Source organism: Salvelinus alpinus, chromosome 1 (assembly GCF_045679555.1).
Source record: "Salvelinus alpinus chromosome 1, SLU_Salpinus.1, whole genome shotgun sequence".
Lineage (NCBI taxonomy): Eukaryota > Metazoa > Chordata > Actinopteri > Salmoniformes > Salmonidae > Salvelinus > Salvelinus alpinus.
Genome location: NC_092086.1, coordinates 8,163,857 through 8,186,459, shown reverse-complemented (window position 1 = coordinate 8,186,459; position 22,603 = coordinate 8,163,857). Strand labels below are relative to the sequence as shown.

Sequence of the window (22,603 nt, the reverse complement as noted above, 5' to 3'; positions counted from 1 at the left end):
CTGTGTATATGTTTGCACCATACGGGACTGTTTGCGGTTTGTTCGTTTTATGTAGTCTGTTCCTGTTCATTGCGTTCTTCACGTTATATGTAAGTTCGTCGTTCAGGTCTGTCTGCATCGTTTATTTGTTTTGTTTGTTTATGCAAGTTTAGTTTGTTTTTCCGTCGTGTTCAATAAATCATGTCATTTCACTACGCTGCGCCTTGGTTCGATCACTACTCCTCCTCTTCGGTTGAAGAGGAAGAGGATTACCGTTACAGACATTTTGCAATGGCACATTTATAGAACTAATACTGTTCAGTGTAGTAAAAACAGTTTATCATTGACTACATATCCTAGGGACTGAGGCCGGCTATGTACGTTTTCAACTGGTCTGCCAGGCTGTTTTGGTTCATTTCCCTCCGTGTTTTGTAAATGGTATCCAGGTAACCGGTCATGTTGAACATGTTCCTTCAGCACTTTTTGCAGGTCAGTTGGTGTTTCTGATAAGCTCCGCCGTGCTGCTTGGTAGTTTCAATGTCCATATGAATCTTTTCAACTGTCCTCTGTCAAGGTGGCAAAGTATATTCAACACCTTCTCTGTCACCTTGATGTTTATTGATAACCTTGCCGCGTGTAGCGAAGGCCACAGGTTGTAGCTGACTTGAGGTGTGAGTACAGTCACTGTCTTTGACTGGCTTCACCAGGTCATTGCGACCGATTTTCTTGAGCAGGGTGTTCAACCCTGCCCGTGCTGCAGCTCCGTAATGCCATAACATCTGCTAACCCGGTTCTATCTGTCACATATTCCAGGTCCACTGATGCGGTGTCGATGCGTGATCTCTATCTCGCTCATAACAAACTTCATCTTCTCAATATCATCACGGGTTATATTGTCCCCAAAAATGGAGACTATTTCCTTAGGTGACATAACATTACCATTACCTACTGAGGATGATCCAGGGTAATTGTCCCATGTTGCCATCAAGCTATTACTAGTAATACCTCCCTTACTTCTGGCAGTGTCAATCAGGGCCCGGGCCTTGTCATGAGTACCTCCTATAGACTGGATACTTTCCAACTCTCCATTGTTTAGCCTCCTTTGTGCAAAGAGAACATCTGCAATATGGTCCAACATCTTCATCTTGGCAGCATCTATGTAGCTGAGTCTTTTCTTGTAAAGGACATTCATGGTATCGGCTATTCGGTATGTGACACAGGAACAGCTTGTTGAAATATACAACTGCACGTTGGCTCTGCTAGACCTCTGCTTATGACCAACTTTAGTGTTCTGTGTTTCAGAGAAACATCATGACCAACTTTAGTCTTTACTGTTTTAGAGAAACATCATGACCAACTTTAGTGTTCTGTGTTTCAGAGAAACATCATGACCAACTTTAGTGTTTACTGTTTTAGAGAAACATCATGACCAACTTTAGTGTTCTGTGTTTCAGAGAAACATCATGACCAACTTTAGTCTTTACTGTTTTAGAGAAACATCATGACCAACTTTAGTCTTCTGTGTTTTAGAGAAACATCATGACCAACTTTAGTCTTCTGTGTTTTAGAGAAACATCATGACCAACTTTAGTGTTCTGTGTTTTAGAGAAACATCATGACCAACTTTAGTGTTCTGTGTTTCAGAGAAACATCATGACCAACTTTAGTGTTCTGTGTTTTAGAGAAACATCATGACCAACTTTAGAACCTTGAAGCAGTTCTGACTCTCTCCCTCTCTCTCTCTCTCTTTCCCTCTGTTCTAACTCTACCCTCCCTCTCTCTCTCTTCCCTCTGTTCTGACTCTCTCCCTTCCCTCTCCCTCTCTTTCCCTCTGTTCTGACTCTCTACCCTCCCTCTCTCTCTCTTTCCCTCTGTTCTGACTCTCTCCCTCCCTCTCTCTCTCTTTCCCTCTGTTCTGACTCTCTTCCCTCTCTCTCTCTTTCCCTCTGTTCTGACTCTCTCCCTCCCTCTCTCTCTCTTTCCCTCTGTTCTGACTCTCTTCCCTCTCTCTCTCTCTTTCCCTCTGTTCTGACTCTCTTCCCTCTCTCTCTCTCTTTCCCTCTGTTCTGACTCTCTTCCCTCTCTCTCTCTCTTTCCCTCTGTTCTGACTCTCTCCCTCCCTCCCTCTCTTTTTCCCTCTGTTCTGACTCTCTTCCCCCTCTCTCTCTCTCTTTCCCTCTGTTCTGACTCTCTCCCCTCCCTCTCTCTCTCTTTCCCTCTGTTCTGACTCTCTACCCTCCCTCTCTCTCTCTTTCCCTCTGTTCTGACTCTCTACCCTCCCTCTCTCTCTCTTTCCCTCTGTTCTGACTCTCTACCCTCCCTCTCTCTCTCTTTCCCTCTGTTCTGACTCTCTCCCCTCCCTCTCTCTCTCTTTCCCTCTGTTCTGACTCTCTCCCCTCCCTCTCTCTCTCTTTCCCTCTGTTCTGACTCTCTACCCTCCCTCTCTCTCTTTCCCTCTGTTCTGACTCTCTACCCTCCCTCTCTCTCTCTTTCCCTCTGTTCTGACTCTCTACCCTCCCTCTCTCTCTCTTTCCCTCTGTTCTAACTCTCTACCCTCCCTCTCTCTCTTTCACTCTGTTCTGACTCTCTACCCTCCCTCTCTCTTCCCTCTGTTCTGACTCTCTACCCTCCCTCTCTCTCTCTTTCCCTCTGTTCTGACTCTCTACCCTCCCTCTCTCTCTTTCCCTCTGTTCTGACTCTCTACCCTCCCTCTCTCTCTTTCCCTCTGTTCTGACTCTCTACCCTCCCTCTCTCTCTCTTTCCCTCTGTTCTGACTCTCTACCCTCCCTCTCTCTCTCTTCCCTCAGGGCTCCAGATCCTCTATCAGTTCTGACTCTCTACCCTCCCAGTATAGTATACACAGACTGGACAACAGGACAATGATCCTAAGCCCGGACTTGAACCCGATCGAACATCTCTGGAGAGACCTGAAAAAAGCAGTGCAGCAAAGCTCCCCATCCAACCTGACAGCTTGAGAGGATCTGCAGAGAAGAATGGGAGAAACTCCCCAAATACAGGTGTGCCAAGCTTGTAGCGTCATACCCAAGAAGACTCAAGGCTGTAATCGCTGCCAAAGGTGCTTCAACAAAGTACTGAGTAAAGGGTCTGAATACTTATGTAAATGTGATATCTACGTTTTTTTTTAAATAAAAATGTGCACACATAAAATAAACAGTTTTTGCTTTGTAATTCTGGGTTATTGTGTGTAGATTGATGAGGGGAAAAAACAATGTAATCCATTTTAGAATAAGGCTGTAACGTGACAAAATGTGTAAAAAGTCAAGGGGTCTGAATACTTTCTGAATGAACTGTATATCAGTATATTAGACTCTCTCTCTCTGCAGTGATGTTGTTTTCATCACTTCTGGTTTAACACTGACATCAAGTGGTGATTGTCCAAACTGCACCACTGTTAAGATATAAAAAGCGAGAGAGATTGGGGGGAGAGAGCAAATTCAAATTGAAATACCTATTAAAATTTGGCTAAAACTAATTGAATATGTCATTGAACCAATTGCACTTTATGGCAGCGAGGTGTGGGGTCCACTTGCAAAACAAGATTTCATCAAATGGGACAAACATCCCATTGAAACCCTGCATGCAGAGTTCTGTAAGATTCTCCTACATGTCCAGAGAAAAACTACAAACAATGCATGCAGGGCAGAATTAGGCAAATATCCACTAATAATAAAAACTCAAAAAAGAGCAATTAAGTTTTGGAAACATCTAAAATACAGTGACCCCCTCTCATATCATTACCAAGCCCTGCAATACCAAGAGCTGAACAAAGAAAAGAGTCCCCTCAACCAGCTGGTCCTGGGGCTGAGTTCACAAACCTGTTCTACTAACACACTGAAGCCTCAGGACCAGAACATCCAATCAATCAGGATAAACCAAATTATAACACAGTCAAAACAAAACTATATTGCTTATTGGGAAACACAAGCACAAGCACAGAGCAAAATGCAGTGCTATCTGGCCCTAAATCGACAGTACACCGTGGCTAAATATTTGACCATGGTTACTGATCAAAACTTTAGAAAAACCTTGACAAAGTACAGGCTCAGTGAGCACAGCCTTGCCATTGAGAAGGGTAGACACAGGAAAACCTGGCTCCCTGTAGAGGAAAGGCTGTGCAACCACTGCACAATAGCAGAACCTGAGACGGAGCTGCATTTCCTGACAAAATGTCAAAAATATAAAACAATTAGAGAGTGTCATTTCCCCAAATTTGAAACTCTTATTCAAGGTTTCAAAGACCTCTCTGATGAGGATAGGCTACCCGTCCTGTTGGGGGAGGACGCAGAGAGCTGTGGGTTGGCAGCGCACTACATTGCTGCCTGCCATAAGTTGAGGGACAGTGTCTGACAGACCAATCAACCTGCACATGTACTCTACTGTATGTTTATTGTTATTGTTGAATGTATGGTTATTTTGACCCTTGGTTATTGTTGTTACTGTTGTCCCGTTGACAATTTTGATTCTCATTTTTACATTGTAAACAAGCTTTGGCAATATGTACATTGTTACGTCATGCCAATAAAGCAAATTGAATTGAATTGAATTGAGAGGGAGCAGAGAGAGAGAGAGTAGAGAGAGAGAGCAGATAGCAGAGAGAGCCGAGAGAGCAGAGAGAGAGAGAGCAAAGACAGAGAGCACAGAGAGCAGAGAAAGAGCAGAGAAAGAGCAAGAGAGCAGAGAGAGCAGAGAGAGAGAGAGCAGAGAGCGCAGAGAGAGATAGAGCAGAGAGAGAGGGAGCAGAGATAGAGAGCACAGAGAGCAGAGAGAGAGAGAGAGCAGAGAGAGAGAGAGCTGAGAGCAGAGAGAGAGCAGAGAGCAGAGAGAGAGGGAGCAGAGATAGAGAGCACAGAGAGCAGAGAGATCAGGGAAAGCAGAGAGCAGAGAGAGGGAGCAGATAGCAGAGAGAGCCGAGAGAGCAAAGAGAGAGAGGGAGCAGAGATAGAGAGCACAGAGAGCAGAGAGAGAGCAGAGAGAGAACAGAGAGAGAGAGAGCAGAGATAGAGAGCAGAGAGCAGAGAGAGCAGAGAGCAGGCTGAGAGAGATAGCAGAGAGAGAACAGAGAGAGCAGAGAGAGCAGAGAGAGAGAGCAGAGAGAGAGAGCAGAGAGAGCAGAGAGAGAGAGAGAGCAGAGAGAGCAGAGAGCAGGCTGAGAGAGATAGCAGAGAGAGAACAGAGAGAGCAGAGAGAGCAGAGAGAGAGAGCAGAGAGAGAGAGCAGAGAGAGAGAGCAGAGAGAGAGAGAGGAGAGAGCAGAGAGAGAGCAGGGAGAGAGATATCAGAGAGAGAGCAGAGAGAGCAGAGAGAGAGAGAGCAGAGAGAGAGAGAGCAGAGAGAGAGCAGAGAGAGAGCAGGGAGAGAGAGAGAGCACGGAGAGAGAGTGAGAGAGAGAGCAGAGAGAGAGAGCAGAGAGCAGGCTGATAGAGAGAGAGAGAGAGAGAGAGAGAGAGAGAGAGAGAGCAGAGAGAGAGAGAGCAGAGAGCAGAGAGAGAGAGAGAGAGCAGAGAGAGAGACAGAGAGATCAGAGAGAGAGAGAGAGCAGAGAGAGCAGAGAGAGAGCAGAGAGAGAGCAGGGAGAGAGAGAGAGCACGGAGAGAGAGTGAGAGAGAGAGCAGAGAGCAGAGAGAGAGCAGAGAGCAGGCTGAGAGAGAGCAGAGAGAGAGAGCAGAGAGAGAGAGAGAGCAGAGAGAGAGCAGAGAGAGAGCAGGGAGAGAGAGAGAGCACGGAGAGAGAGTGAGAGAGAGAGCAGAGAGAGAGAGAGCAGAGAGCAGGCTGAGAGAGAGCAGAGAGAGAGAGCAGAGAGAGAGAGAGAGCAGAGAGAGAGGAGAGAGCAGAGAGAGAGATAGAGCAGAGAGAGAGAGCAGAGAGAGAGACAGAGAGAGAGACAGAGAGAGAGCTGAGAGAGAGCAGAGAGCAGAGAGAGAGCAGAGAGAAGAGAGAGCAGAGAGAGAGAGAGAGCTGAGAGAGCTGAGAGAGAGCAGAGAGCAGAGAGAGAGAGAGAGCAGAGAGAGCAGAGAGCAGAGAGAGAGCAGAGAGAGCAGAGAGAGAGACAGAGAGATCAGAGAGAGAGAGTTGTGGGTTGGCAGCGCACTACATTGCTGCCTGCCATAAGTTGAGGGACAGTGTCTGACAGACCAATCAACCTGCACATGTTCTTTACTGTATGTTTATTGTTATTGTTGAATGTATGGTTATTTTGACCCTTGGTTATTGTTGTTACTGTTGTCCCGTTGACAATTTTGATTCTCATTTTTACATTGTAAATAAGCTTTGGCAATATGTACATTGTTACGTCATGCCAATAAAGCAAATTGAATTGAATTGAATTGAGAGCAGAGAGAGCAGAGAGAGGGAGAGAGCAGAGATCAGGCTGAGAGATAGAGGGAGAGAGCAGAGATAGAGCAGAGAGCAGAGAGAGAGAGAGAGCAGAGATCAGGCTGAGAGCTGTGTCTAGAATCTCCCTCTCTGATGATGACATCACAGAGTTCCTCTCCTAGAAGACAGTCCTCTGGTCTGTACTGGGGCCGCATCACAACACTCTGTTGCTATAGTGACACTGCATCACAACACTCTGTTGCTATAGTGACCCTGCATCACAACACTCTGTTGTACAAATTGTTTAATTCAATTTCACATATTTAATTGTTTTGTTTTTAATTTCATATTTGTTTCATGTTTCAACCAGTCGCAGGTTAACGTCAACCTGACAGAGGAAACGTAACATCAATAACCAAACTGGTTTCACAATTAACATGCTTTTCTTGTTTCAAGTATGTTTTATTATGAAAAGTACAATATATCCTTGTATACTTGTAGAACTATGGAGCGTATGTCCATATATAATTATACAATTAGTTATTCAACATAAAAGACAACAAATGATCACATTGGTATTTTAACAGTAAGAGGTCCTGGGTCCTCACAATTATAGGAAGACGTGTGTGTGTGTGTGTGTGTGTGTGTGTGTGTGTGTGTGTGTGTGTGTGTGTGTGTGTGTGTGTGTGTGTGTGTGTGTCAGGTTATTATTGACACTGAGGAGTTTTCATCATAATGAACCCTAAACCCTGGATAAAGGGGCTCAGTGAATGTGGAGGTGAATGTGATCAGGTGGGTCAGTGTGTCAGAGGAGGCTCTATAGAAGGACAGAGTGCTGGCTGGCCAGTCCAGATACACTCCTACTCTGTGGGAGCTGAAGGAGGGGACGTCTATGATAGTGTGATTATTATTGTGCCAGGCAATGTAACTGTTGTCAGAGCAGAACAGACACCAGGACTTGTCATTCCATCCAAGACAACAGTCATCACCCCTTCCTCTCCTGCTGATTCCTTTATATGTCACTCCTATACCAGCCCCTCCCCCACTCCACTCTGCCTCCCAGTAACAGCGCCCAGTCAGACCCTCTCTACACAGCACCTGTCCACGGTCCTCAAATCTCTCTGGGTGATCAGGATACGGCTGCTTCTCTCTCCTCCATGTCACCTTTCTGTTCTCCTCAGACAGAGAGAGGAGTCTGTTTACTGTGTTTGGGTCCAGTGTGAGATCACAGACATCTGATGGATGAAACCAGACACAATATTAGAAATCATCATCATTCACATTAGAATGTTAACTCACTTTTCACTAATTCATTTAATGTAGATGTTTCTAGGTATCAAAAGGAGAAGTTAAGGTAACTTGAGACTTGTTGAATGATCATATGTTATACTGTATGGTAATATAAAACACACTTATTCCCATTAATTACACACACACACACACACACACACACACACACACACACACACACACACACACACACACACACACACACACACACACACACACACACACACACACACACACACACACACACACACACACACACACACACACACACACACAGGACACACACACACACACACACACACACACACACACACACAGTCAGCATATAACTTTGTCCAAGTGGTGGTCAGAATGTTTGTCTTAACCAGCCTGATAAGTCAAACATGTCTGATATGAACATTGACATAAACCCTCTACATACTTGAGTTTCTCCAGTCTGCAGTGTGGATCCTCCAGTCCAGCAGAGAGCAGTCTGACTCCTGAGTCTCCTGGGTGATTGTAGCTCAGGTCCAGCTCTCTCAGGTGTGAGGGGTTTGACCTCAGAGCTGAGACCAGAGAAGCACAGCCTTCCTCTGTGACTAGACAGCCTGACAGCCTGCAAAGAGTCAAATCATATTAAACATATTATCATATATTGTACCCACAGTGACTATTACAACCGCAACCAGAAACTGTGGATTGATCGCGCAAAACTGAAAGTGCGAACCACTGCTTTTAATCAGGTCAAGGTGACCGGAAACATGACCGAATACAAACAGTGTAGCTATTCCTTCCTCAAGGCAATCAAACAAGCTAAGCGTCAGTATAGAGACAAAGTAAAGTCGCAATTCAACAGCTCAGACACGAGACGTATGTGGCAGGGTCTACAATCAATCACGGATTACAATAAGTATTCTGACCACTGTCCAAACACATATGGTGTGGACTATGTGTGTCTGGTAAACACATGTGGATCTGGTGAACAGTTATCACTTGTTGACCAACTACAGGAATACTGACCTCAGAGTCTCCAGTTTACAGTGGGGATTCCCCAGTCCAGCAGAGAGCAGCTTCACTCCTGAATCCTTCAGGTCATTGTTACTCAGGTCCAGCTCTCTCAGGTGTGAGGGGTTTGACCTCAGAGCTGAGACCAGAGAAGCACAGCCTTCCTCTGTGACTCCACAACCTGACAGCCTGCAAAGAGTCAAATCATATTAAAATCACACTGCTATTCTTTGGTGGTGAAAATAGTGGCAGTATATTTATTCAACATTTTCAGATACATCAGTGTCCTGAAACCTGCCATATCTATTCATAAATTAATGAATGTATCATGATAAGAAATGACAAATTATTGAAATTTTGCTTGCAGATAGAAAAATGTATAGTACAAATATTTGAGTTGACTGACCAGACCAGTTTAAAAAGCAGTATCAGTCAGAAGACAGACAGTGAGGTATCAGATTTAGATTGTATTGAGTATACAGTCCACACCATATCTATAATGACAGTGAGGTATCAGATTTAGATTGTATTGAGTAAACAGTCCACACCATATCTATAATGACAGTGAGGTATCAGATTTAGATTGTATTGAGTATACAGTCCACACCATATCTATAATGACAGTGAGGTATCAGATTTAGATTGTATTGAGTATACAGTCCACACCATATCTATAATGACAGTGAGGTATCAGATTTAGATTGTATTGAGTATACAGTCCACACCATATCTATAATGACAGTGAGGTATCAGATTTAGATTGTATTGAGTATACAGTCCACACCATATCTATTTTGACAGTGAAGCTAACATTTTAAATGTGGCTCTATACTCTAACATTTACGATTTTCAGATCAAATGTTACATTTGGTTGTGTTTTTGGCCCAAAAGCAACTGAATGGTGGATGATGACTGGATTAATCTTCTGTCTCTAAACTAAAATAATCCTGATGATGATTAAGAAAACAACAAAACATGGATCCACCAATAACAGGAGAGGATTTATTCTGATCATTCTATAACTTTCTTATTCATCATATTAATTTCTTAACAGTGCAACAGTGAAACAGATAAGTATGAATATCATCAAATATAAGGTGACATTCTGTAAAACATGTAAATACCTTTAAATACCTTATTTTGGGGCGGTAGGTAGACTAGTGGTTAGAGTGTAGAGGCGGTAGGTAGACTAGTGGTTAGAGTGTAGAGGCGGTAGGTAGACTAGTGGTTAGAGTGTAGAGGCGGTAGGTAACCTAGTGGTTAGAGTGTAGAGGCGGCAGGTAGACTAGTGGTTAGAGTGTTGGGCAATTCACCGAAAGGTTGGTGGATTGAATCCCCGAGCTAGGTAAAAATCTGTCATTCTGCCGCTGAACAAGGCATTTTACCCACTGTTCCCCGGTAGACTGTCATTGTAAATAAGAATATGTTCTTAACTGGCTTGCCTGGTTAAACATAGGTTACATTTAAATAAATAAAAGGTGACATTCTGTACTGTCACCTAATATGAAACATTTTATCTCAAATCCAAAATGCTGGAGCATAGCACCAAATGTAAAACTGTAAGCTTCACTGTCCAAACACATATGGTGTGGACTATGTGTGTCTGGTAAACACATGTGGATCTGGTGAACAGTTATCACTTGTTGACCAACTACAGGAATACTGACCTCAGAGTCTCCAGTTTACAGTGGGGATTCCCCAGTCCAGCAGAGAGTAGCTCCACTCCTGAATCCTTCAGGTCATTGTTACTCAGGTCCAGCTCTCTCAGGTGTGAGGGGTTTGACTCCAGAGCTGAGACCAGAGAAGCACAGCCTTCCTCTGTGACTCCACAGCCTGACAGCCTGACAAAGAGATCATCATGACTTCACAAACACACTGTTAATTTAACGAGTAGTGTAGAAGGACAATGGCAGATGCATTTGGTTAATTATCCAAAACAACATATAGATTCATCTTCCATCTCCTAGAACTATGTGGTCATATTGTTATACTAATGTGAAAATCAATGCATTTATTTAATATATTTTTCAATATAATATTATATACATATTATAATACATCATTTTCTCTAAACTGGATAATGCTTCCTGATGGTTAGTTCTGATATGTCATTTTATTTACTCACAGAGCAGCTCTGGAGGCTTTGACCACTGGCAGCAGCCTCAGAAGACCTTCCTCTGATCTGGAGTATTTCTTCAGGTCAAACACATCCAGCTCCTTTTCTGAAGTCAGCAACACAAAGACCAGAGCTGACCACTGTGCAGGTGACAGGTTGGGTTCTGAGAGACTTCCTGAGCTCAGGTATCTTTGGATCTCCTCCACTAGGGAATGGTCATTCAGTTCATTCAGACAGTGGAACAGATTGATGCTCCTCTCTGGAGAGGGATTCTCCCTGATCTTCTCCTTGATGTACTTGACTGTTTCTTCATGGCTCTGTGAGCTGCTTCTTGTCTTTGTCAGTAGACCTCGTAAGTGCTTCTGATTGGACTCCAGTGAGAGGCCCAGAAGGAAGCGAAGGAAAAGGTCCAGGTTTCCTGTCTCACTTTGTAAAGATTTATCCACAGCACTCTTGTAGAAAGTAACTTTACGCCTTTGTTTGATCCTCACAGAAAGTCTCCTGGATGTTGATTGCAGTTTGTCCATTAGATTCTCATTGTTGTTGATGAATGAGAGGAACACATATACAGCAGCCAGAAACTCCTGAATGCTCAGATGAACAAAGCAGTACACCTTGTCCTGGTACAGCCCAAATTCCTCTTTAAAGAGCTGTGTGCACAATCCTGAGTACACTGAGGCTTCATTGACATCAATGCCAGCCTCTTTCAGGTCTTCTTCATAGAAAATCAGATTGCCATTCACAAGCTGTTGAAAAGCCAGTTTTCCCAGTGACAGAATGCTCTCTTTATTCCAGTGTGGACCTGTCTCTTCTTTCCCAAGATACTTTTCATTCTTCTGTTTGGTATGAAACACCACAAGGTGTGTGTACATCTCAGTCAGAGTCTTGGGCATCTCTTCTCTCTTATGTTCCAGCATGTGTTCAAGGACTGTTGCAGAAATCCAACAGAAGACTGGAATGTGGCACATGATGTGGAGGCTCCTTGATGTCTTTATGTGTGAGATGATTCTGCTGGCCAGGTCATCACTGAATCTCTTCCTGAAGTACTCCTCCTTCTGTGGGTCATTGAACCCTCGTACCTCTGTCACCTGGTGAACACACTCTGAAGGGATCTTATTGGCTGCTGCAGGTCGGGTAGTTATCCAGAGGAGAGCAGAGGGAAGTAGATTTCCCTTGATGAGATTTGTCAGCAGAACATCCACTGAGGTTGACTCTGTGACGTCCCAACAGATCTTGTTCTTCTGGAAGTCTAGGGGCAGTCGGCACTCATCCAGACCATCAAAGATGAACAGAACTTTGTACTTGTCGTAGTTGGAGATTCTTGATTGTTTGGTTTCCATTGAGAAGTGATTGAGAAGTTCAATGAAAGTGTGTTTGTCTCCTTTCATCAAATTCAGCTCCCGGAAAGGGAATGAAAATACAAATTGGACATCCTGATTTGCTTTTCCTTCAGCCCAGTCCAGAATGAACTTCTGCACAGAGACTGTTTTTCCAATGCCAGCGACTCCCTTTGTCAGCACAGTTCTGATAGGTTTGTCTTGTCCAGTTAAGGGTTTGAAGATGTCGTTACATTTGATTGCAGTCTCTGGTCTTGCTTGTTTCCTGGTTGTTGTCTCAATCTGTCTCAGCTCATGTTCATTATTGACCTCTCCTGTTCCACCCTCTGTGATGTAGAGCTCTGTGTAGATCTTATTGAGAAGTGTTGGGTTTCCTTGTTTAGCGATCCCCTCAAACACACATTGAAACTTCTTCTTCAGATTGGATTTGAGTTCACGTTGGCAAATCACAGTAAGCTCATCTGAATGAAGAAATACCACAGAGGATATTAATATTACGTCTGTTTTAATGCCTACAGTATTGTAGGACTGTTATAAAGATTAAATAATTATAGTTTATTCTCTTAACTGACTGTATAAATGTGTAACTGTTTTCATAATGCATTACAGACTGGTGTGACTGATTATATTATTATTGGTATTATTGATGGTATAATTAATGTTCTCTCTCTCTAAATTAATCACCACAACACAGCCCTGCTGCTACTTGATGAGGTCACTAGGTGTTGTGTTAAGGCTGCTACAATATCACTGAGTTACACAGCTACTTTAGCTGTACTTTAGCTACAGCTTTTAAATGTTATAAAACAGCATTCAATATGAGGCAGACAGATCTTACATTTCTCCAGTGTGTCAGCAAGCTCCTTCTGGTTCATTTTCCTCAGGACGTGCAGTGTGATCTTCAGAGCCCCCTCTCTGGCACTGCTCTCCTGCTTCTCATCTTCAGCATCCACCACTTCCTTATCCTGCTTCTGACTCTCAAAGCCTTCTGGGAGTTCTGGACTAAGAATCCTCTTGAACATCTTCAGCTCGTTCTTCACAAATGTCATAATTTTCTCTTCAAGCAACTGAAATAAATAAAGTAAATAAGTTATGCAAGAGAATAAATGCTTTCTCATTAACACATTAACGAATGATTGACAGATCAACTTTACTTGAGGTTAACAAAAACAAATGTACATAACAGGACCACATACACTGAATATGGAGGCCAGGTCTGTTTGATGACTCTGGGAAGACTGACCACTGAGAATCTCTGACTCTGATCTCTCCAGTTGGTTTCTGTGGACAAAACATGAGATTACATCTCCTCATCCAGGGAGTACACACACACACACACACGCACACACACACGCACACACACACACACACACACACACACACACACACACACACACACACACACACACACACACACACACACACACACACACACACACACACACACACACACACACACACACACACACACACACACACACACACACACACACACACGGAGGGAATGTTGTGTTTGTTTAATATTGTTTTAGGACTATGAAATGGGAAAAAAAGATTAGCCTATGGATTATGAAATCAACAAAAATAAATGGGAAAATGGGAGAGGAGAAATGACTAGAGACAGTGTTGTTTAACTCACTGACCATGACCCATGAGTTCTTCTTACCTTTGTTCAGTAGAAAAGTCTCCCTCTCTAAAGTTTAGAGGTGGACCCATAGACCAGTCACTCTTCATGGACACACAGCTGGGTACAGGGTAGGCTGGTCTCTCCTGCTTGATTGGGCTTCAACACAACAGAGACAAACATTACATCTCTCATCTACTCTGAGCTCAGATGGGGAAACATAAGAAGAGTTTCATTCCAAAAAGCTATATATCCATTTTCAGAAATGTTCGTAAATTAGCTTTTATTGTTTATTAAAGAAGTTATGTTTATATTTTTTTGCTAAATGAGGAGATGGCACGTGGGTACCTGCTTCTATAAACCAATGAGGAGATGGCACGTGGATACCTGCTTCTATAAACCAATGAGGAGATGGCACGTGGGTACCTGCTTCTATAAACCAATGAGGAGATGGCACGTGGATACCTGCTTCTATAAACCAATGAGGAGATGGCACGTGGGTACCTGCTTCTATAAACCAATGAGGAGATGGCACGTGGGTACCTGCTTCTATAAACCAATGAGGAGATGGCACGTGGGTACCTGCTTCTATAAACCAATGAGGAGATGGCACGTGGGTACCTGCTTCTATAAACCAATGAGGAGATGGCACGTGGGTACCTGCTTCTATAAACCAGCGCGAACTGCGTCACAAATAGAACTGTCTTCTAGACGCTTGTTAGCGCGCGCGAGCAGTGTGTCATTTTTAATAACGAAATTAATTTAGCGGTGCGAGCGTTGTAGTCAGCCCCGCTAAAAGGCTGGTGTCGTTACTCTGCCTTCTCCGGGGGCATGTTGAGGTACATTTACTAACCGGGAGGGTTGAATGATGTAATTTATTGGTGGGCTGGAAGACGCACTCTTGTCTTTTCTATTCCGAGGTTGTTTACTCACAATATCAGATATTAAGATGTTTTATAATGAATGTTTACTGAGGTTGAGGTTCTGACTAGTGATTATTTACCCGGTGTTCAATACCTGCTATTGAGGCGCCCTGAAAATAATATTCAAAAGATTGGTCCTTGGACACAGAGGGCTTAAACACTAAAGTTACCGTCCATCTAGTGAAGAGAGGAGAACCGGACAGAGGTAGCCAGCATCCGTCAACGAGAGAATGATGTATTGTTAGCTAAGTTAACTAGGATGCTGCTGGTATAGTAGCTAGCTAGCTTACCGAGCTGTACCGACTAGCTTGGCTAGCTAGCTGGTCGTTCTGTACCTCGTCTAAATGAAAATGACGAATCCAGTGAACCACAAAATGAAACAAGGATTGAGAGTGAAAAGGATCTGGCTACACTCATACTGTCCCTGAACGTAAAGAAAAAAACTAATTGAACAATAAACTTCGGTGTCTCAACACTGTAGTGAACTCCGTCGTTATTCCCCAAGATCACCTCAGCCAACTCTGCGCGTAACCGGACAATATGCTTGGCGCCACACCGAACGGGGACGCGGACAGTTCTGTACGGGGACGCGGACAGTTCTGTACGTGGACGCGGACAGTTCTGTACGGGGACGCGGGCAGTTCTGTACGGGGACGCGGACAGTTCTGTACGGGGACGCGGACAGTTCCAGGACGCGGACATGAGCAGTGCAACACAATCAACTAAACCCAGTCTTTACAGTGGGTTACATTAGTAATATTAATTTTTTATTATTATGTTAAACAAACATTCTACGTTTTTTACAACAATGTTTTGAGATCTGGGCCCATATCGCCAATGTGTCTCAGAGTAGAAAATTGGTCGTATAAGTGCTGAGAATAAAGACATTTTACACTTATTGGTATAAATTAAAGCTATGCATGAAGTCTCTAGTCCCACCTAGTCGTCAGATATTTAGGACACCTCGTGAGCTGTCCTAAGTAGTTAAAACCTCTACGGACCCCCCATCCCGGATCCGGGATCATCCTCATCAAAAAAGCTGACTAGCATAGCCTAGCCTAGCGCCACAGGGATATCATATAATATAATTTCATGAAATCACAAGTCCAATACAGCAAATGAAAGATAAACATCTTGTGAATCCAGCCATCATTTCCGATTTTTAAAATGTTTTACAGCGAAAACACAATATATATTTATATTAGCTCACCACAATAGCCAAACACACAACGCCATTTATTCACCGCCAACATAGCTTTCACAAAACCCACAAATACAGATAAAATTCATCACTAACCTTTGAACAACTTCATCAGATGACAGTCTTCTAACATCATGTTATACAATACATTTATTTTTTGTTAAAAAATATGCATATTTAGAGCTACAAATCGTGGTTTTACATTGTGAATACGTAGCCATAGTGCACCAAATTGTCCGGAGAAATTTTGGACAGTCACGTAATCTAACCAAAAAACTCATCATAAACTTTACTAAAAAATACATGTTGTACAGCAAATGAAAGATACACTGGTTCTTAACCTTTTGTCAATATGGGGGCGCTGTTTTCACTTTGTAAAAAAATCGTTCCCAAATTAAACTGCCTCGTACTCAATTCTTGCTCGTACAATATGCATATTATTATTACTATTGGATAGAAAATAATCTCTAGTTTCTAAAACCGTTTGAATTATATCTGTGAGTAAAAGAGAACTCATTTTGCAGCAAACTTCCTGTCAGGAAGTGAAAAATCTGAAATCGAGGCTCTGTTCCAGGGCCATCCTATTAATTTGCCTGAAATCTATGGATCTACATGCACTGCATATGCCTTCCACTAGATGTCAATAGGCTGTGAGAGGTGGAATGGGGTGTATAGCTTTATCTAAGGTCAAATGAGAGCTCTTGGAATGACATGACCCCAAGTTTCCTTTGTTCAGCCTTGCTGAACAAAGGAAGCAGGTACGTGGGTACCTGAAGGACCCATGGATTGCGTTCTGAAAAGCTTTTGTTATAGCACGTTTTAATTCCATGGCATTGCCATGCCTAACATGTTAAATACATGAATGACAACTCACACATATTGAGCTGGCGTACAAAGCTGGTCATGTTATTGTGTTTGAAATACTTGGGAAGCACCTCCTTGGAGAATTGGCCCTGATCAAACACATGGAAGCTGTTGCCATTCTGTAAAGGAAGAGAAAGAACAGTAAAAGTTACAGGAATACTTCGGAATTTTGGCATAAAGACCTTTATCTACTGTATCCCTTTAAATAAATAGTGCACAACCCCAGTTTACCTTGGCTAGGCCTATAATTTTAACCACGGGTCATTTGTAAAAGAGACATTGGTCTCAACATGACTCCCTGGCAAAATAAAAATGTACTGAAGTAAGAATCAAGTTAAGCTGCTTTGGCTGGCCTACGACAAAGCTAAACTAATTCACAACTTTGGGTCTGATAAAGGCTCTACTTACAGTGATTATGGAAGGTAGAGAATGGTGTGAAGTCTAAGGCAATGGACAAGTTGGATCATGACGCAAGAACTTACTGATTATGTAGGTTAAAGAGAAAACAATGACTCCGACCGCTAATGGCAGTGCATCCTAAATACTTCATCAAATCAGTTAAGAAATGTCCTATTTAGTAGATTTGCTTTTACATACTCTCAATATTCTGGGGTTAGTTCACACACAAAACCTCCTACAACTTCCCCATTGTGAAGCAATTCCTGTGCAATGAATAGTGGAAATGGTCCAGCGCCAAAGCGCAATAGAAGTGTTTTGTCTGAATGTTTGTCAGTTATTTTGCTATTTATTCACTTTCGGGGAAATGGACACAGATAGAAGTCCACTGCTTGGACCAGAGTCCATAAACAGAGGAGGCCCTTGGATAGACAGCGTATCAACACATACAGGATTGTCTCCTACCCGGCTCTGATTTTATTTGATATATGTGTTAAAAACATCAAAAAGCAGTTATTATAAACAGCATTATATCAGTTTATTGCGATTTTCTGCATTTTCTTTGTTTTGCGCTATGGTGAGTTTGGACACTCCTGCGCCACATGGCTAGCTTTGGTTGCTAATTCGACAGATGAAGAAGACATTCTACAACCGAACAACAATTATTCTTGACAAAGGACACCTTGTACAAGATTCTGATGGAAGCTCATCAAATAGTAGGAACCATTTATGATGTTATTTCGTATTTCTGTCGAAAATGTGTAGTCGTATTTTTCGCCCTGATTTTGGGCGCTGTCTCGCTATAACGTAAGCTGTATGTCGTACTAAAGTTATTTTTTTTTAAATCTAACACAGCGGTTGCATTAAGAACTCGTGTATCTTTCATTTGCTGTCCAACATGTATTTTTTAGTAAAGGTTATGATTAGTTATTTGATTAGATTAGGTGCCTTTCCAAGATTTCTCCGGACAATATTTTTGCAATTTGACTACGTATTCACATTGTATAACCAGGATTTGTGCCTCTAAATATGCACATTTTCGAACAAACCATATATGTATTGTGTAATATGATGTTATAGGACTGTCATCTGTTGAAGATTGTGAAGGTTAGTGAAGAAATGTATATAATTTGCTGGTTTTTTCGCTATCGCTAACGTTGCGTTGAATGAATGCTGTTGTGTGGTTGGCTATTGTAGTAAGCTAATATAATGTTATATTGTGTTTTCGCTGTAAAACACTTTTTTTTGGCTGGATTCACAAGATGTTTGTCTTTCATTTGCTGTACACCATGTATTTTTCATTAATGTTTTATAATGATAAGTTAAATGATAGTTAAAACTATGATTTATACCTGAAATATGCACATTTTTCGAACAAAACATATGCTATACAATAAATCTGTTATAAGACTGTCATCTGATGAAGTTGTTTCTTGGTTAGTGACTATTTATATCTTTATTTGGTCGAATTTGTGATAGCTACCTATGCGGTAAAAAAATGCGGTGGTGAAAATATGTGGTCTTTTGCTATCGTGGATAGTTAATAGAAATACATATTTTTTTTTTTACTGTAAAACATTTAAAAAATCGGAAATGATGGCTGGATTCACAAGATGTGTATCTTTCATCTGGTGTCTTGGACTTGTGATTTAATGATATTTAGATGCTAGTATTTACTTGTGACGCTATGCTAGGCTATGCTAGTCAGCTTTTTTACTGATGGGGGTGCTCCCGGATCCGGGTTTGGGAGGAATTAGAGGATAAAACATTAGTAATATGTCTCGTGAGAAGTTAATGCAATGTACAACGTACAGCATGCAATATTGTGAGACCAATTCTCCGTCTTGTTGGAGCCAACATAAACCACAAAAATACGAAATAACATCATAAATATTCTCCTACCTTTGATGATCTTCCATCACAATGTAGTGCAAGGAGTCCTATTTCCACAATAAATCGTTATTTTGTTTTAGAATGTCCATTTCTTCTGTCGAATTAGCAACTTTGGCTAGCCATGTGGAGCGCACATGTCCAAGAACTCTTGGTGCATGGAACAAAAAAATCCAGAATTCACAATAAACGTCGAATAAACTGGTCAAACTCGGTTGAAAATCCATCTTTATGATGTTTTTATCATATGTATCCAATAAAGTCCGAGCCGGAGCATTTCGTCGTGTATTCCTAACGCATTTCAGAAGACATTGTGGGGTTCCCTGGTGCGCAGTTGAATACTGCCAAAAGCTCTCATTCGGTCTCACATCAAGCTAGACACCCCATTCATCATTCCACTGCCTGTTGACATCTAGTGGAAGGCGTATGAAGTGCATACAGATCCATAAATATAAGGCAATTGAATAGGCAGGCCCTGACACAGAGCCCCATTTTCAGAATTTTCACTTCCTGTTTGGAAGTTTGCTGCTAAATGAGTTCTGTTTTACTCACAGATATAATTCAAACAGTTTTAGAAACTTCAGTGTTTTAGTAATAATAATATGCATATTGTATGATCTAGAACAGAGTACGAGGGCCGTTTAATTTGGGCACGATTTTTTCCCAAAGTGAAAACAGCGCCCCCTATTTCCAACAGCAGGTGTCTTGATAATACTATTGAATAATGCAGTGAGTCAGTGGTTCCTGCGCCACATGTAATTGCTTTGTAGTAGTTAAAAATAATGTTTTATATTTCTATATGATCAATCTATAAATAATATAGACCTACATGCAACAGTGTGTGTTGTGCTTTTGGCAATGATTTATGTATAATAATTATGTATAACAAGCGATACCATGTATGTCTGCATAGCACTTTGTCTTCATTTTGGCAGATTAACTCATGCTTATTTCTGAAGATTAACTCAGGTTTTCATCCAGCAGATAAGGAGTTGGAGGAGTTGGAGCTGTGGCCGAAAGGTGGCAGGTTCAAATCCTGGGCCGGGCGCTGGAAAAAACGGGAGGAATTGATCTGACCACTGGAAAGCTGCTGGGTTCACATCCTCAAAACATCCACCTTTCGTTGATCAGAACTCGAGAGGTTCTTCTTCACTGAACCCAAAAATATATATAACTTTTAGTGGTTCCATATATTAAGGAAGTGATAGAAACCTTTTTGGTTCTATAAGGAACCTTCTTTTCTAAGAGTGTTTCTTTTGATTATTTAATTATCTACATCATGTTATTTCAAGTTCTCCCTTTGGAGCGCAACATCACATTGTTAAAAAATAATCCTAAATTGGGCATGGCTATAAATTGTGCAATTGAAGGCATCTAGGGTGTAATATGTGTTCGTTGAAAATGAACGTTATAGGCAACATTATTAGCAAGGGACTTGATGCTACTATGCCAAAGCTATTTAGAGTTGTTAAACGGGTGTGAAGAGTGTGTTGATATAATGGTAATATTGTCAAAACTCTGCTTGTAACAACGATCAGAAATTGTTAAAAAAATATGCATCCCCATTATATTAGGCAATAATTGAGAGATTACCCCTAAAAAAAAACTAATAAAACCCCCTAAACAAATAAAAAAATTAAATAAAAAATAATAATAATAATTGAGAGATGGCAAAGTGGTCGTGTCGTGAAAATTCTATCAAATATCTTACATTGCAACGAGTACAGTCAGGGTGCCGTGGAACAGTACCTCCACAGACCCCGGATTGAGAACCCCTGCAGTCCCTCCACAGACCCCGGATTGAGAACCCCTGCAGTACCTCCACATACCCCGGATTGAGAACCCCTGCAGTACCTCCACAGACCCCGGATTGAGAACCCCTGCAGTACCTCCACAGACCCCGGATTGAGAACCCCTGCAGTCCCTCCACAGACCCCGGATTGAGAACCCCTGCAGTACCTCCACAGACCCCGGATTGAGAACCCCTGATTTAGCAGATGCTCTTATCCAGAGTGATTTACAATAAGTGCATTCATCTTAAGATAGCTATTTATTTTGGAAATTAACTTAATAAATTCTTCATAAAATTGTCATCTTACCTCTTAGCTTTGGTGTCATGTCCCCCAGAGAGATGCATTTTAGAGGCAGGGCCCTCCTCCCCTCTCTCCCCAGAGAGACTCATTTTAGAGCACTGACCCCTAAACAGAGATCCAACATGTTGGTTGTGGTTAACACAGTGACAACTAAACAGAGATCCAGCATGTTGGTTGTGGTTAACACAGTGACAACTAAACAGAGATCCAACATGTTGGTTGTGGTTAACACAGTGACAACTAAACAGAGATCCAGCATGTTGGTTGTGGTTAACACAGTGACAACTAAACAGAGATCCAGCATGTTGGTTGTGGTTAACACAGTGACAACTAAACAGAGATCCAGCATGTTGGTTGTGGTTAACACAGTGACAACTAAACAGAGATCCAGCATGTTGGTTGTGGTTAACACAGTGACAACTAATTATTGAATGTCAATTGTTGTCACGCTCGTCGTTGGAATGAGGTGAGGACCAATGCACAGCGTGGTAAGTGTTCATCATAAATTTATTAAACAGACTAAACAAAATAACAAACGATAACGAAACAGTTCTGTAAGGTGCCATACACTAAACAGAAACAATCACCCACAAAACACAATGAAAACCAGGCTACCTAAGTATGGTTCCCAATCAGAGACAACGATAGACAGCTGCCTCTGATTGGGAACCACACCAGGCCAAACACAGAAATAGACAACCTAGACATACAACATAGAATGTCCACCCACACCCTGACCAAACAAAACATAGAAACATACAAAGCAATCTATGGTCAGGGCGTGACAATTGTTCTCATTTATCCTAAACAGAGATCCAGCATGTCATTACCTCTTTGAGAAATAAAACATTTACTAACAGACATATCGAAACAGTCAGGTGATTTAATGCATCACATGAACATGTAGTTGTGACATTTCATCTCCATGGTAACTGTCAATAATAATAATAATAATAATAATAATAAGTCACTGTTTGTTAAGGTAGTTCTAGACAGTACAGCAACACAAGGCCATGTCTCACAATTATTTGTGTGAATTAAAAGTATGCTATTTATTGTCTTTCAATCTGTTATTTTCTAAACATATCTGAGATTGTAGACAGAAGGGCTAAAACGGACATGAATGATCTGAGGGGGAAATCTTTGATCCATTCAGAAAGGTTTAATGCATCAAGTAAGAGATGTTATATTATGTAAAGTAGACTAGGTTATAATGTATAGTAGTGGGTTGTTAGTGATATGTTATATTATGTAAAGTAGGCTAGGTTATAATGTATAGTAGTGGGTTGTTAGTGATATGTAGATGTTATATTATGTAAAGTAGACTAGGTTATAATGTATAGTAGTGGGTCGTTAGTGATATGTAGATGTCATATTATGTAAAGTAGACTAGGTTATAATGTATAATAGTGGGTTGTTAGTGATATGTAGATGTTATATTATGTAAAGTAGACTAGGTTATAATGTATAGTAGAGGGTTGTTAGTGATATGTAGATGTTATATTATGTAAAGTAGGCTAGGTTATAATGTATAATAGTGGGTTGTTAGTGATATGTAGATGTTATATTATGTA

At 41.7% G+C, this 22,603-nt stretch overlaps 3 protein-coding genes across 4 annotated transcripts in view; 1 reads left to right on the top strand and 2 right to left on the bottom strand.

Moving 5' to 3' along the window:
* Positions 1-22,603, bottom strand: part of LOC139537693 (NLR family CARD domain-containing protein 3-like) — a 426,333-nt gene that overhangs the window by 126,057 nt on the left and 277,673 nt on the right. Inside the window, exons 1-6 of one of the 2 annotated variants that reach the window (XM_071342099.1) lie at positions 21,036-21,466; positions 13,705-13,821; positions 13,235-13,319; positions 12,877-13,105; positions 10,711-12,499; positions 10,010-10,426 (exon numbers count right to left, since the gene is read on the bottom strand). The exons of the other annotated variant lie outside the window; for it this stretch is intronic. Coding sequence (XP_071198200.1) covers positions 10,237-10,426; positions 10,711-12,499; positions 12,877-13,105; positions 13,235-13,319; positions 13,705-13,821; positions 21,036-21,118 — 2,493 coding nt within the window. The 5' untranslated portion in view covers positions 21,119-21,466 and the 3' untranslated portion in view covers positions 10,010-10,236. Of the gene's footprint in view, positions 1-10,009; positions 10,427-10,710; positions 12,500-12,876; positions 13,106-13,234; positions 13,320-13,704; positions 13,822-21,035; positions 21,467-22,603 lie in introns of those variants that run through there. 2 annotated transcript variants of the gene reach the window in all.
* Positions 1-22,603, top strand: part of LOC139540780 (NLR family CARD domain-containing protein 3-like) — a 301,765-nt gene that overhangs the window by 63,443 nt on the left and 215,719 nt on the right. The gene's annotated exons all lie outside the window — the stretch shown is intronic.
* Positions 6,180-7,571, bottom strand: LOC139567899 (stonustoxin subunit beta-like; the record flags this gene model as incomplete). Its single annotated transcript, XM_071389544.1, has 1 exon — positions 6,180-7,571. A coding segment is annotated over one exon (561 nt), but the record flags the coding sequence as incomplete, so codon positions are not given.